We start from the raw sequence: 16,828 nt of genomic DNA, 5'->3' as shown, positions 1-16,828 counted from the left end.
TCATTGAAAAGTTGCCATCTCCCTTTTTAATTCTGGGAGACTTTAATAGACATCATCTCCTCTGGGAAAGTGCTGATATTGATATGAGGGGTTGCTCTGTAGAGCGTATGCTCTCTGATCACAACCTTTCTCTTTTCAACAGTGGTTCTTATACTTATTTTCATGCACCTAGTCAGTCCTTTACTGCTATTGATTTCACAGTTTGCTTCATTTCTCTATTCTCTCACTTTTCATGGATGGTTGACAATAATCCACGAGGCAGTGATCATTTTCCTGTAATTTTGAGAGAGACTGGTTGTGGTCGCTGCCACCCAACCCACTTGTTCCTGTGGAAGCTGGATCAAGCAAACTGGCCCTTTTTCACTGCTTTTGCAGAACTTGATCCTGCCATTGTCTCTAAGCCATCAATAGATGACTGTGTGGCAGCAGTAACTGACTGTATTATACAGGCAGCTGCTCAATTTCTTTCTAAAACCCCAACACGTTTTCCAAGATATCCTGGTCCATGGTGGAATCCTGCCTACCAAATGACACGGAATGCTTAAAAATGGGCTTGGGACACTTTTTGTAGGTATTACACACTCTTGCACTGCATCGCTTTCCAGCAGGCCCATGCACATGCTCGATGGGTGAGACATCAGAGCCAGAAGGACTTTTGGATTAAGTTCATAACCAACATATCTTCTACCATGAATTCAAAAGTCATATGAGACAGGATTCAAAAGGTCAGTGGGCAATATAATTCTGTTCACCTCTCTATCTTGCTCTCTGATGGCCAGGAAGTAGTTGATACCTGGAGCATTGCCGTTACTCCAGGTGAAAGCTTTTGCAGGATATTTAGCACTTCTGCTTCTTTCACCTTCTTAGCTGTCAAGACTTGGGCAAAGCAATCACCTCTTTTCTTTCAAGCTTATTGTCTCTATGACTACAATCATCCCTTTACACTGGTGGAGCTCAAACTGACCCTTCATTGGTCTGGCAGTGCATTGGCAGACATGATGATGTACACTTAGAAATTCTGCACCATCTATCACCTGCTTCTCTTTGTATTCTTCTGATTGTTTTTAACTGGATCTGGCAGGAGAATGTTTTTCCTGATGTCTGGTGCCAGGCTATTTTCCTACCTTTTTTTTAAGTCTGGGAAGGAGCTCAAGATTCCTTCAAACCACTGTCTAGTTGCTTTGATGAGCTGTCTTTGTAAGAATTTAAAGAGGATGGTTAATGCTTATGTTGTTTGGTTCTTGGAATCAATAAACCTCCTCTCACCCACCCAGTGTGGGTTCCAACAACAGCACTCCACCATGGGACCACCTGATTCAACTTGAAAAGTAAATCACAGAAGCCTTTCTCAGAAAACAACATCTTTTATCAATATTCTTTGACATTTAAAAGGCTTATGATACAACATGGAGGTATTGCATTTTGTGAGACCTCTATATATATGGGTTATGTAGCCATTTGCCCATTTTTATTAAAAATGTTTTAATGGACAGGTGATTCCAAGTTTGTATAGGTTTGACACTTTCCCATTCTTTTCTACAGGAACTTGGAGTCCTTCAGAGCTGTGTTTTGAGTGTCACACTTTTCAATATAAAGATTAGTGCCATCACTGAACAATTCCCTCTTACTGTATGTCAATGACTTGCACATCTCACGTTAGTCGTCAAACATGAGGTATATTGAGCAGCAGCTACAGACTACCTTCAATTGTTTACTGAAGTGGACCACAGCAAACAGCTTTAATTTCTCTCTCTCTAAAACCGTTTGCATGTACTTTTGCTGTCAATGGGGTATTCACCCTGATCCTGAACTCTGTATTGATGAAGTTGTGCTGCCTGGTCCCTGAAACAAAGTGCTTGGGGCTTATTTTTGACCATAAGCTGACCTTTGTACCACACATCAATCAGCTACATGTCAAATATACAAGAGCACTGAACAACCTTCGTGTCCTTTCAACATTTTGAGAGCAGATCAATGTTCTGTGCTGCAGATATAATGTGCTCTTATTTGACCGAAACTCGACTATGGATCACTGGTCTATGGCTATGCCAGGACCTCAGCCTTAAAGATGCTGGACCCCATTCATCATCAAGGACTTTGGCTCTGCACTGAGGCTTTCTGCACTTCCTCAGTTAAGAGTTTATACACAGTCTCGTGAACCTTCTTTGCACCTCCATCGTTTGCAGTTTTCTTTTCTATATGCTTCGAAACTTCATTCCTCTCCAAAGCATCCCACCTGGGATTTTTTTCCTTCCTCAGTGAGCCATACATTTTCAGAACAGACGATCTGCCACGACTTGGAGTGAGCAACATGAAAGCAAACTTTTCCTAATAAAACCTTCCATTGGACTTTGGCCGTCTTGCTTCCCTAAGGATCAGAAAGAGGAAGTTGTTCTAACTAGACTATGGACTGGTCACAGTTTTGTAACTCATTACTTTCATTTATCTGGGACTAATGCACCAATGTGTTGTCTGTGTAACATTCAGGTCACAATAAACTACATTTTACTGTCTTGCCATCCATATGACTTTGAATGATGGCACCATTTTAAGCACATTCTGTCCCAAGGTTTATCCATGATGTTAGACAGTGTTACAGGTGATGGTGACACTGTCCACCTTAGATATGTTTTTAGTTTTTTAAAGGCCATTAATCTTTCTAATGCTATTTAAGTTTTTTATTTTATACATTAGACCTTTTTTAATGTGATTCCCTTTTAAGAATCAAAGTACATCTAGTTCGATTTGGAATTAGAAAATGGCTGTAATGCCAAATAACTCAAAACCAGGACTGGAAAGGCCAACTTCAGGTGACAAAAGCTGCTTTTTGAACTACCTGTTAGTCATCCTGGCAAGTTATAATTAAAATTTTGCTACAAGTTTTTAAAACTTTTATTACATTACTATCTGAAGATGGCCATAACATCAAATAACTTGGAATCAGGACTGGAAATGCCAACACTAAGTGACTAACGGTGGTTTTTTAACTTACCTGTTAGTCATCCTGGTGAGTTATGATAATTACAGTTATGCTATAGAAAGTCCTTTACAACTTGTATTTCTGTAGTTTTTCTCTTACCACTGTAGACTAGATGTATAAATTGGATTTAATGCTACTTATGTTTTTTTTTAATTTCAAAAATAAACTTTGTTTTGTTTTACCTTAATTTCCTTTTATGAATTTTGCTAATTTTACTTTAATTTTGAACTTGTTACTGGATGTTTGGTGCAGGTAGCCTAGTTGCTTTGTGCCCTAAAATATGAAAACAACCAACCAAACAATCAAGTGTGATACAGGAGCCTCAAAGAGATTGTATACTTTCTCTGAATCTTTTTAGCTTTTACAAAGGTCAAAGATATGCAATTTCCTCTGAAAGAAGTAGCCATATTGTGCATTTTCTTAATTAATAACCATTGTTAAATCAGTGAATATGAGTGTACCCTATACAGTGTATGGCTTGAAAAAATTCTGTGCACATTTAGAGCAGCTGCAGTTAGTGGGTTTGTGTCATCTGAGTATTCATCCTTACTTAAAATGTTCAGCTCACTTCAGTTCTTACATATTATGTAATGTTTAAATTTAATTGCACTTAGAGAATATATTTGTAAACCAGTTGTGAAGTCCCAGTTTAGATCTTAACCTTGAATTAGCATCCCTCAAATATTTTTGTTTTTTATACAGTTAGGATGTCCTGAATAGAAATCTGGATAAGGTCATGTTAGCATTCTTGAGTATTTTGAGATGCTCAAGATGTCTGCCTTTGTTTCCATAAGATATAAAATTTGTTTCTATATCTAGATTTTTGAATATCATAATTTCATATATACAGTTTATATTGTATCTTTGTCTAATATGGTGGTCTAGAAAGTGGAAACAAAAAAATAATTATAAACATTCCATTTCCATGCTTCCATGTCAATAACTTGTACTCAGTGTACTAACAATAAAATTCTATGTATTTACATAATTTGCTATCACCTGAAAAGGCACCTGAAAACCACGACATGCAATCACAGATTCTGTCACTGACTCAAATAATACTCTGGAAGTTCATCTTGGATATGTCATCACAAGGGAAGACTTGCTATTAACTCATGAAGAAGCCGTCATTGTAATGATAAGTTGTAGAGGTAGCTGTGCACAGTGCATTACTATAATTTCTTAAGGTACAGATGTATGTGTGTTGTTATTGCACTGCTACCTGACCAGCAGTCTTGCATGAATGCTTACTTTGAAAGGAACCCATACACAGAATTAGATTAACATAAGCATTCACAGATTGCAAACTATCTAGATGTGGTTCAATTGCATACATGTAAGATATAAGAAAAGCAACTGCTGCTAAAGTGTTGTCAGTGAGCAACATATTGATCTTATTAAAAACATTTAGGTGTGGAAAAAATGTGCAGTTAAAAAAGGATTTAGTGTGAAAGTTAAAAAAATAAGTCAAATTTGATGGATAAAGTAGTGGCTAAGCTTACAACACTAAGACGTTTACAGTAAATATTCATTCATTAGTTAGGTGGGTGATGCCCCAAGCTGAACAAAATATGCAAACCAGCTAACACCTAAGGTGTTTTTGATTAGATATCATGCTTTTTTTGTAAGTACACACAAAAAAAACACCACAGCATGTAAGAAAATGACACTATAGTAATCCATGTTAGATTTAGGATTCTAGCTCTATCATTTGGAACAGGTGTTTACTCTACAGTACCAACCAGTTTCTTTAAAATATATGATGGTAGTTTTCCTCTTTAAAACAGGGTTAGTAATTTACTTTATAGTAATGTTATGGAATCTAGATTAACAACTTTTTGTCTTGACCCCAATACACTCAGTTCAATTGTATCAAGCATCATTATGTCTACTAATTGTGTAAGCTAATATTTGGAGATTTTCATAAAATTTAGTATATTTGTATTTAAAAGTTTGTAATGAATAATAACCATCCACATGTATGACTCTTGGGCAAGAAACTGCTAATATAGTTTTCTTGTCCTAACCAATACTTGTGAATGTGCATGCCTTTCACATTATAGTTTTACTTTTCTAAATCAGCTGTTTTTAACACAAATGACGAGAAAAGCCCCACTTTTACTGTTATATGAAGCTGTTGTAAAATTTTCAGACTGATAGCTCATAGTACTTTTTGCAAAGGTGTTGCAACAAGTTTGATCTAATTTGAGTTGTTTTTGTAGAATAACCTCGTACATGTGGCCTACACTTAAATGAAATTTGGCACCAAATTGTAAGTTGTAAAGACCTATCAGTGTAATAAATTTGAAAAAACAATCCATGAGAGCTAAGTTTCCATACTTTGGGTGCAAAGAAAAAATTTCAATTGAAATTGGAGATTTTATATCTCATGCATTTCTTAATGGATTGCCTTGAAATTTGGTTTGTAAAGTAAGGAGCAATCAGAGCATTTTAACTGATAATATCTGATAGTTTGGGTTACCATAGTCCAAGCTACAGAAGGTGGAAAAACACTAAACTATCACTCCTTTTAATAATGTACTATACCTTGCAGCAGATTGTTTTAGTTGCATGATTCTTCCATGTGTCTTGGTATAGTATTGGATACTCACTATGACACCTTGCTAAGGTCAAGAAAAACCATAAAGGTTAAATCAAAATGAATATATTTTGAGAGAAACAGACTTCTCTATGTTCTTGATAAGAGATAAGAACACAGATTGATACTAGATCCTCCACCTGTTAGCTTCAAAAGTGTGAGAAGAATAAGCAAAGAACAAATTACTAATGTGAATTATTAAAGGATGTAATGAAAATGAAGTCATATTCATGAAAACACGTTGTAGATAGTCCAAATTCATCTGTTAATCATATTTTAATACTGTATCATTTTTTTCTTGTACTCAGATACTTTTTGTGACTTTAACTCCTGCATTTGAACCCCACATTAATTTGTAATCTTTAGATATTTTGATACATCTTATGTGATGTTGATAAATAATGAAGAAAATAGGGAGTTTTTTCTTGTTTTTCATTGTAGCTTCTGTTTTTTTAATTTCATGAATAATATTGTTTAAAGTGAAAAAAAAAGTTGAATCATGATCCTCAAGAATTTCTCTAATACAAAATAGCCAAACAATAAAATTACTATCATCTTATTTGTACTTGCAGAAATATTTTTGTACCTAATGATGACCTGTCTGGACAAAATATAAATGCCTGCCTTTTATTTCTATTAACTTTATTGAACTGAAATTTATGTTTAAAATTCCATTTGTGTTATGTTTTCAGTGAGCTACTTTTTGTCACTGATTGTAGCATGTCTTCTTTATTAGTTGTGTATAACGTAATCAAAATAAATATATTTCATTCATGATGAAAAATGTAATGATTGGTGCTCTTGCATATATATTTGCAATTAATGATATTGGTTTAATTTGTGGTACAGTTATATCAACAAGTCTTTGGAAACATTTTGTTAATGAGATGATTACTATTTCAAACAGCACTGAGATACGTATAATGTTAAAAAGTATTTAAAATATTATGTATAACTGCAAAATTATTTTCACTATATTTTCTTTAAGTTTAGTTTCATTCATTATGTTTACTTAATATTCTTTCCACAGAAGTTATTCCTTGTAAAAAAAATTGTAAAGCATTAACAAGAAAATCAGGATTAAACTGAAATTTATCAAACTTTAAAAGAACAATGTTTCTGATCCCATCCTGCCCTTTGAAACTACTTTCTGTATTGTTGGACATGCTCGGTTTGTTGGATAACATTATGTATTATTGCTCATCAATACAATTTCCATAGTAACGAAAGCTGCAAAAGGTAGATTCCAAGATCAGTTTTACATCGCATATCTTAACATGTTTCCACAGTGCATCCGTTGTGTGGGTGTCAACTTCTATGATTATATTTAATTAGAACAGAGTAGCAAAATCAGACTTGATAATTATGTAGTGAAATGAGATTGCTGTGATTCAGTTTTTTTTTTCATTTTTCTTACCAAAAAAGATGTATGAATACTTCTCTTTGGAAAGACTTTTTATATCTCTCAATCCAAAAATCTGTGCATGGCAGTATTGTGCTTGTGAATGGTCAGAAATTTTTATGTAAACTAGATATGTAGATACTAAATGCATTGCCCATGGAACCTTTTCTCATGTGAAAAAACAACAATATTGCATTAGGATATGAAAGTTTCAAAAATTAAAGGATAATGAGGTTTTAATTTGTGTTTCAAAGCTTGAAGAAAAAGTACTGGTTTTTAATATTAATTTGTTTATTACAAATATTAAAGGTAAACAATATAAAGCAAGCAAAAAAAATCATTTATGAATCAAAACAAAAAAGCCAAATTACTGTAATGTGTCAATATTTGACTTCACACATTTCAAAGAACAAATAATTTACTAAGATGAACAATTCACTGAATGAGTGTTTAGTAGCTGGTAGAGCCTTCTTTATTGCCTATGAATTCTCTGCATCTGTTCCTTGTAGTGTTGATGACATTTTGGCAGCCCAGTCCTGGATGAGAGCAGCTCTGTGCTCTTGGACAATCATAGGAAGATGCTGTTAATCTATGAATGCTTTCCAAAGCAAGTCTCATACATACTCAATTGAATTTAGGTCCATTGTCTTGGCAGATCAGTCCAATATACCTGTTCCTTGATCATGAAAAATGTTTTGCAAAATTCTGGTGGTAGGATACAGAAATTCAACAGCACCAAGAAAGATGAGAAGAATGGGTAGTAAGATCTTATCTGTGAAATGTTTTGCTGTCAGGAATCCTCCATCCATCACACAGAGATCTCTATGCTTCTGAATGCAGATGCCATTCCAGATCATTATTGAGCCATTTCCAAATAAAAAAACATCATGGTAAACATTATTACAGGCCAAATATCTCTCATATTTTCAAACTGTAATGTACACAAATACTGATCTCATCTGTAAGCAGATCCATTGCTGAAGAGTTCAGGTTACATGTTTCTGAGCAAGCACTAGGTGGGTTGTTTTGTGCCTTAGAGCTATAACTTGTTTCTTGAGCCTGACTCCAGCCTTTTTGAGCCTTCTGCTGACTATTGAACATGATATGCACACATCTCCAGTTGCTTACCAAATCTCATTCCTTGGGAGTGTTGGTAAGTTTTTAAGGGCTATATTCCAGATATTCAGTTTTCTATCGTACCTGTAGCCTTACTCTGACCCAGTTCTGGCTTCCTGATGTGATCTGGTTTCTGCATCTTAACCTACTGACCACGAATTTTACACCCTGTGATTTGTGTCATCTCAGTCTTGATGCAGCCATCTGTAAGAGTGTGACATCTCTGCAAACTTCAGTTTCAGTTAATGGGTTTCTAACAGCTTCAATACTCTTTGAAAAAGTCAATACCAGAAAAACAAATTCATAAACCAGTATTATCTCAAAATTAATCAAAACTAACCTTTTTCCTTTTTAGAATTTGTTATTTACCATAAAGGTCTATTACATAATAAATCATTGGTGAATAAACTTGCAAATCTTAGGTAAGTTAGTATAATCCTCTGCAAAAAACATGCTAAATTAGAAAAAAAAAATTATAACCTAAAAATATAAATATTTAAACAAACTGCATCATTCTTAATTTTTTGTGAGTTTGCATATAAGTTGGATTATGCGATGAAAAAATTTTTTTCACATAAAAATATTTCAGGTTATAGCACTAACCTATTACTCAAGGTTAGGTAGAGCTTATGAAATAAGTTGTTTTAAGAAGTATAATGTAATATTCTCATTACTTTACAACTGTTAATTTAATAGTATGACTGGCTTTCTTCTGTTTTTCTCAAATATTAAATGTTTGCTTCTTCACACTTCATGATATTTTTTTTAGTTTCCATCAACACAAATTACTAAACTTGTCCTTCCATATACATTATTATGAAGATTTTGTAATTATGTACTAGATTTATTCTTGAATTTTCTTACCAATTTACCTAAAGTTTGCTATTAAGGTAAACTTTGATTTTACTTGTATAGAGATATTTGTGTGTGTAAATGCATAAATGTGATATGCACTTTTTTGTTTTTTATTTCATTTTGTATACAGGTTCTTTTGCCAAAGTTGAGAGCTAAACCAATTAGAACTGCCAGTGGGGTATGTCTGTCTGTATATGTTTCTTCAGTATGATTTTGTCTTATTATACTCAATATAATTGTAAGTTAAATTTATCAGGATTAAAAAAAGGTGACTACTATGTACAGGATTTGCATTTTCAAACATGTTTTTTAGTAATAAAATGGTAAAAATTGATTTATAAACATAGTGTCTTAATAATAAAATGGTAAGCATTCATTTATGAGCATAATGAAGTGATTTATATTTGGAGGAACATGCTACATGGTTTGACAGAACAGTGATATGTGGAAACATGTTTGTTCCCACAAGAATAAATCACTTCATTATGCTTATAAATTGTTTTTTTGCCAACTTATTGTGTTTATTAATAAAATGTGCTTTTCAAGTAAATATGTTGCTTACATTGATTTTGAAATTTTTTATCCCAAATGAAATATATTTAAAACACATATATTTAATGTGTTCAGATTGCTGTTGTTGCTGTAATGTGTAAGCCACATCGTTGTCCCCACATTAATATGACTGGCAATATTTGTGTGTAAGTTGATTTTTTTTTTTCCATTTCTTTACTGCTTCCATTAGCATCTGATTAATAGAAAAATATTAAGAAAAGTTGTTTTCACTGGTATGAATGAGATATATGGGATAGTAATATACTTTACATTATGTCATATAAAACAACTTTTTGAAAACAAGTGGAGATAACTACTTGTATGGATTTGTTTTTCTAGGTATTGTCCTGGGGGACCAGACTCTGACTTTGAATACTCCACTCAGTCATACACTGGCTATGAAGTAAGTTTCAAAATTTATGAAAAAGATTGAAATGCCTGTCTATTGTTATTTTTATCTGACACACCTTTCTTGTTAACCATATATACTTTGACAAAAAGCATAAGTTCATAACTGATAAACCTTAGATTTGAAGTTTTACTAGCATTATTCTTCCTTGAATTATGATGTGGAGCTCTCTATATGCATGTATAATTGGGATGGATATAAATTTTATGGTATTCCCATTAAAATGACTTCTTTACAAAGCAGTCAGTTGATTCTGCTAGCTGAAGATTCAGAGAAAATTGGATTGCAGAGTTTGAAACTCTCACCAGTTTACAAGTGGTAAAAACAAAACTCATCACTGATTATCTTGGAAATACTATGTGAAAACAAAATACGGGCAGGCACTTATCATTGTACATTGAACAAATAAAATTAACGTGAAGACTATTTAAAAACTTATCACTTTACTACAAGTTAAATCCAAAATTTAAGTTAACCTCTAGTGAAGAATAAACATGCAAAAGTTACTTATCATTTATACAAAACTAAGTGTTTAATTCACAGTTATGACAAAACCCAAACTCCTATACTTCTTTCTTTAATGTCTAAGTAAACAATTAAATTTACTAGTTAAAAGTTATAAACAAAGTTAAAATACTAAATCTACTCACATAATACAAGATTATTTCAGTTAAAAGGAAGTAAGCTGAAAAAAAACAAAATCCTTTCCATCTGTTATACTATATAACTGTGTTACAAAGTCTTGAAGCACTTCAAAAATGAAAGGGGGCAAACCTGACTTTATATTTGCACACAAAACTCACCTCGCTTTCAAGATCTATTTCAATTGTGAATTAAAATGTAGGGTGCAGTTTCCCTGACCTGACAATTATCTTATTTACTAAAGGAGAGATGATTTTCTATTCTTGGATAGCATGTGCTATCTTCACTACAAGAAAATTGATAGTTGCCAGTTTACATGCCCTGAAATGATAAAAGTTAGTGTTACTTGAGCACATGCATACTTTCAAATGGAGAAGATTAAAAAGCACAATAATTTTGAAACTCTTTACATTTTTAGCAGGCACATGGTACAGTCCTACAACACTACTTAAGACAGTTTTGTGTTCATGTTTGAAAGAATTTCGTTTTTGAAAAGTAAATAGCCAATTATCATTATAGTTGATCTGTTTTCAGTACATTATTGCAATTTTTTAGTAATGTAGAATTTGTGTGTTTATCTTATTAAACATAATTTGTAATGTATAGTTGGAAATTTTTTATATATATATATATATATAAACCTGAGTGGATTGATTATATATGAATTTTTTATTTCATTGTTGGACACCATAATATATCACTGTGATTCTAGAATTGTACATTGATGAAAAAAACTTTATTTTAAGTAAAACCTTACATTTCTCTAGAGGTTTTAGTAGTAGATGATTTGATGATAGGATATTATTTTTGTTTGTGTGTGCATATTTTATAGCCAACTTCAATGCGTGCAATTCGAGCAAGATACAATCCTTACCTTCAAACTAAACATAGACTGGAACAGGTTTGTCTTTACTTCCTTTTCTTTTGTTTCTTTACAAGTATTCTACTATTCTTTGAAATTTCTACATTAAGGTTATTCTTCTTCATGTAGTCCAGTAGTAAACCTAATGCTAATTTATTTTAATATATACATTTTACTCATATCATTGTCAGTTGCAATGCAAGTGTTTGTATGTGATCACTTGAAATGAATAATTACAAGTTATTTTAAGTTATTTATTTTTTTGCTAGTGTGATTATACTAATTGGGTCAAGTATTGTGCATAATTTATATCAGGATATACTAACTATTTACAGGGCATGAATGCTCCAATTTAATGTTTTCAAAATGTTAGCATAGAATAAGTAAAAACACTGTTCTGTTTATGTCATAGTATTGTATTGTATTGTAGCTATGTTTAACATGAATTTCAAATTGTTGTTTTTTCTATAGTTGTTGTATTACTCATAAACGTGGTTCATGCAGATACAAAACAAAGAATGTTTTCACTAAATTTTACCAAAGGTAAAACTTTGGTGCTTTAGATAAAATATAGATTAAAGATGAGTTAATGGGCATTTGTAGATCATAAAGAAAGATGTTCTAGTAATTCTGTACGAGTTTTCATTATCTGCCACCTTTTGTTTAACTCAAATGAAGGTAGCACTTTTATGCTATCAACTAGGTTTATTCAACTTGAGTATTTCTAACCTGTAACAAATTTAAAAATAAAGAACTGAAAAGAGATTATCCATAGATAATTTTAAAAACATGAATTGGAACTTTATGAATATTGTATTTAATTTTATGATAAATTTATTTTATATATGTATATAATATTTTAATATATTTTAGATTATTAAATAATTTTGTACAGTTTAGATTAATTAATGCATCTTAATTAACTGTCATTATACACACACACACACACACACACACACCCAAATGAATTACCTGTTCTCTGCAAGGTGTCCAAATTACTTTATATTGGTATTTAAAAATATAGTGAAATTACATTTGAAAACATTTATTTTAAAAATTCAGTTTTCATAACATCTTAATTATTATCAAAACCTTTTGGTTTTTAAAACAAAAATTACACAACCGAAACTAACCGTTATAGACATTGACTGTTGTTCCTTCTTCTGACAATATATACAAGTTTTTCTAAGCACCGACCCTTGAACAACCTATATAGAATTGACTTGGCATAAAGCAAAGCTGCTTTAGGAATAATCCAGTAACCTTTAAACTTTGGCCTTTTGCCTTATTAATTGAAATTGCAAAAGAATTGTAACTGAGAATAGGAGCCTTCTGAATTCAAAAGGGGTAATCACTTGGTAGCAAAGGAATTCTTGGAATGAAGACATCTTTACCTTTGGCATGACCAGTTGCTTCAATAGCCTTAACAACTGAACTTGTGCCATTACATAATTTTGGAAGACCAAGATCTTCAATAACATTATTGGTGAGCCAACCTTTAGTTTCAGTATGTGACTTGGCATCCCTGGTGGTTAAAAAAATTTAGGAATTCAATTGGGTAGTTTACAGCATTAACTGGAACACTGAGAGTTGAGTTATAGATAAATTGCTGCCTGGGAACTTTATGCAATAAATGATTTTTGATATCATGGACAGTATCATTTCAAGGTGCAGGAATTGCTGTTTTACACAACCATTCATAATTTCGACAAGTATTATAAACACCTTTTACTTTGGCTCTTTTACATCCTTAACCAAGTTACCATATTTTTTTGTAGTTATTTTATTGATTGATTGGAAACTTTCTGACACTAAATTAAGAAGTTTCAGAATTAAACTGTTTGCTTTTATATCACTGGAGTTATTAAATGGACAGAAAATTAAAATAAACTACAAAGTAACATGTAAATTACACATTCAACATAAACAACATTGTTGGCCTTACAGCAGTATTGTGATAGTTTTGTTGCTGAGTGAATTAGTATATTGTTGAGTATTACCAAAAGTAGCAAGACACGAAGACAGAGACTAAACTAAAAGCTAAAATTTGTTTTTGTATATCTGAGCAAAGTCTTGAGGTGTGAACAATACGTTTAGAGAGCATTAACTTTAAAATGTTCTGTGTAGAGGTTACTGACTACTAGTGACAGGGAAGAAACCATGGTTAGGTCTTCTAGCCTTTGATGTTATTTAATTTGAAATTGGAAGCGTGCTATATTGTTACAAAAGGTTATCAGCTGTATTGTTTTCAAACTATTGATGGAACATTTGTATTTTTTAGGGGTTGGTGCATTAGTGAAGAGGTTGAGTATATTTATGTTGATCATTGTTTTGTGTGTGGTTGCTTTTATAATTATGAACTGTGCTGAATTCTCAATATATAATGTTTATCTGTTAATGGTGGTAATTTTTGTACAAGATATCTAGCTAACTGGTGAAATTGAATCTCTGCAGTTCGTTATGTAACATATACTGCAGTCTTATTTGTGAAATTGAGATATATTGCAGGTGTGCTGTGATGTACCATTTGTTGTTTAACACTTCTGTTCCATGTTCTTTCTGTGTTAATAATTGGTTGGATATGATCTTTGTGTTATGGCACGCTGCAAATAGGTTTTTGAGTTTCATAGAATAATCTATTTTCAAGATTCTAATAGTATAACTTTTGTTTTCTGGTAGAATTATTATGATGTTCATTAGTTTCTTAAGGCAGTTTTTTTCTCATATGGTGATATTATAGATTAACAGTTAGTATAAAATTATAAAAAAATATTTCTGATGTTAGCAAAGTCTGTAAGAACAAAAAATAAATTTAACAAAAATACAAAACCCTTTAACTTGAACACTTTCAAAAGATGCATCTTTTTTCATCAGAGGTAAACTGGAAATATGTTTTTAGTGTCATAGTTTTTTTTTAGTTATAAATATACATAAAACCAAAACGTACAATACAGTTTGAATACAAATAAAAAACACTACAATCCTGGAACTCTTCTTTCTCTTTCCTATTCTGCCAGTTTTATGACTACACAAGTCTTTCTTCAGGATGCAACTTTACAGATAATCTAAAATAAAACCATTCAATACCAGTTTTTAATTAAACAAAACAACTAGAAATAAATACATATTTTTTAAAATTTAAAAACATAAAATGAGATCTTCAAATTCATTATAATTTCTCCCTTTTTTGTTCCTTTATCATTTTTGCATTCGATTAACATTTCAATTGTATTTTTTTTCTGACATAGAAAAGTTTTCATAATTTTTAACAGTTCAATAGAGAATATACAAAAATATAGAAATAATATGAAAAATAAGTATTATATTACATTTATTTAAAATTTTAGGTATTTGAGTCTATGACATTTTCTACAGTGTGTAAAAGCTGCTGAATAGTCTTTAAAGTCACATAAATATTATGCTGTATACAAAATTTAATGTACATAACACAAATTAAGTTTTGTTATGTTAAACTCGATATAAAGAATACAACCAGGTTTATCTGGGAGTATGGGTTGTTGTTTTTTCATTACTATCTCATACATGCAAAACTCTCTATAAATTTTTTTTATATCATCCTTAACTTTGCAGCTAAAACAGCTTGGTCATAATGTTGACAAAGTGGAGTTTATAGTCATGGGAGGAACATTCATGTCTCTACCAGAAGATTACCGTGATTACTTCATTCGTAATCTTCATGATGCTTTGTCTGGCCACAGCAGTTCCAATGTAGCTGAAGCTGTGAAGTACAGTGAGAGATCCAAGACAAAATGCATTGGAATTACCATTGAAACAAGACCTGATTACTGTCTGAAACGTCACTTGAGGTAGGTCTTAAAATCACTTTAGTTGTTATTACTGATAAATCAGAATAGTGTCATAAATGTTAGTTAAAATAAATCTCCTAATTACTTCATTTGGAATCACTATTTGTAACAGTTAAGATTACTGTATAAATGTTAATTGGGTAGGTCTCTGGATCTACTCAGTCAAAATTACCATTGAAAATTGACCACCAGATTACTGTATAAATTTCACTTTGTGATACAAAAAATATGATATGTCTGTATATCTGATTTGAAAACTTAAGTTTTTTCAGTTTAGTTGATGAGTATGGAGTTATAGCATAAACACATGGTCCAGAAAGTCATTGATATTATCTTGTTATGGTTTCTGTATATATTTGTCTTAAATAATAGATAACATTTGTTCTACCCAAACAAAAATTGCAGAAACATATAACATCTGAGTTAGAAAGATTACACTGTAGTATCCTTTGCTGGCTGAATTTGACATGGTCTAAATGAGAGAGCTGACTAATGCTGTGAAAAGCAAAGGCCACGAGATGATGCTATATAAAGAACAAAGAAACTGTGCTTACATGATGAAGTCAGGTGCACTTTCTTAGTTACATTATACTTCGTTTTCATTGTGATTAGTTTGGCAGAGATTCATCTTGAATGATGGAAGTCTGGCAATCTATTCTCTGATCTAGTAGAGACAATCATCCACTCAGTTACTTACACTGTTCTTTTATTATATCTAAATAAAGGTTGTTTTTACTGCCCATCAGATATGTCTAATATGTTTATATCTCATGCAACTTAAAATTCCGTTATCAAATATAACATACTCTCCTCTGATAAAATTTGCTGTTATTGGAAGGTATAATTATATAATACTTGTAACAAATTTAGTTCACATGAAACTACTACAACTTGTGACAGGAATTAGGAACATCTGGGTTGGAATTTTCATTGAAGTTAGATTATGTTGCTTTCTAAAAATGTTAATTTAGGTAGGTTTGGTCACATGAAACTCCTTACAGTAATTTTTACTTTTCCATTTTTTTGTATGTAACATTTATGACCAATATTTTAGATGAAGTATTGACTGTTTACAAATATTTTTTTTTATTGAGTTATTTGAGCATTCACTGTGTTGTCCAATATCTAGATCACTGTGCTGTGTATAATGAGGATGTTTGATAAGTTTATACTGAATTAATCTTATGTTGTTATCCATGTGAAATGTGAGCTAGGCAAAGGAAGACTTTGGCACAGTAATGTTACCATATATTAAAAACAGGTGTTAATTTGAGAAACATTCTGTAACTTAATTTATTACAGCCTATCCACTATGAAAATTACATTGTCATTGTTTGACAGCTATTCACTCTTAACTCTTAATAAATTGAGAATTGATTAATTATGTTAAAAACAAATTACACATGTAAACATTTTCTTTCCTATACCTTTTAATTTAGTTATTTAGTTAAATTTTATCAATAATATTTATACTTTCAACTGATATTGTTTTGGGAGTTACAAGTGATTTATGTACATACTGAAAAGTGAAAAACAGAATATTTGTACTGTATATTTGATGAGTAATTAAATTATTCCTAATTT

The 16,828-nt window shown here is 31.6% G+C and overlaps 1 protein-coding gene across 1 annotated transcript in view; it reads left to right on the top strand.

Annotated features, from left to right (window-relative positions):
• Positions 1-16,828, top strand: part of Elp3 (elongator complex protein 3) — a 61,368-nt gene that overhangs the window by 18,629 nt on the left and 25,911 nt on the right. The window contains exons 4-8 of the mRNA XM_076464072.1: positions 9,083-9,130; positions 9,580-9,650; positions 9,844-9,907; positions 11,388-11,456; positions 15,009-15,244. Coding sequence (XP_076320187.1) covers positions 9,083-9,130; positions 9,580-9,650; positions 9,844-9,907; positions 11,388-11,456; positions 15,009-15,244 — 488 coding nt within the window. The remainder of the gene's footprint in view (positions 1-9,082; positions 9,131-9,579; positions 9,651-9,843; positions 9,908-11,387; positions 11,457-15,008; positions 15,245-16,828) is intronic.

The sequence above is a fragment of the Tachypleus tridentatus genome, chromosome 10 (genome assembly GCF_004210375.1).
Source record: "Tachypleus tridentatus isolate NWPU-2018 chromosome 10, ASM421037v1, whole genome shotgun sequence".
Classification (NCBI taxonomy): Eukaryota; Metazoa; Arthropoda; class Merostomata; order Xiphosura; family Limulidae; genus Tachypleus; species Tachypleus tridentatus.
Note: the sequence above shows the minus strand (reverse complement) of the source record. Positions and strands in the feature narration are given on the sequence as shown.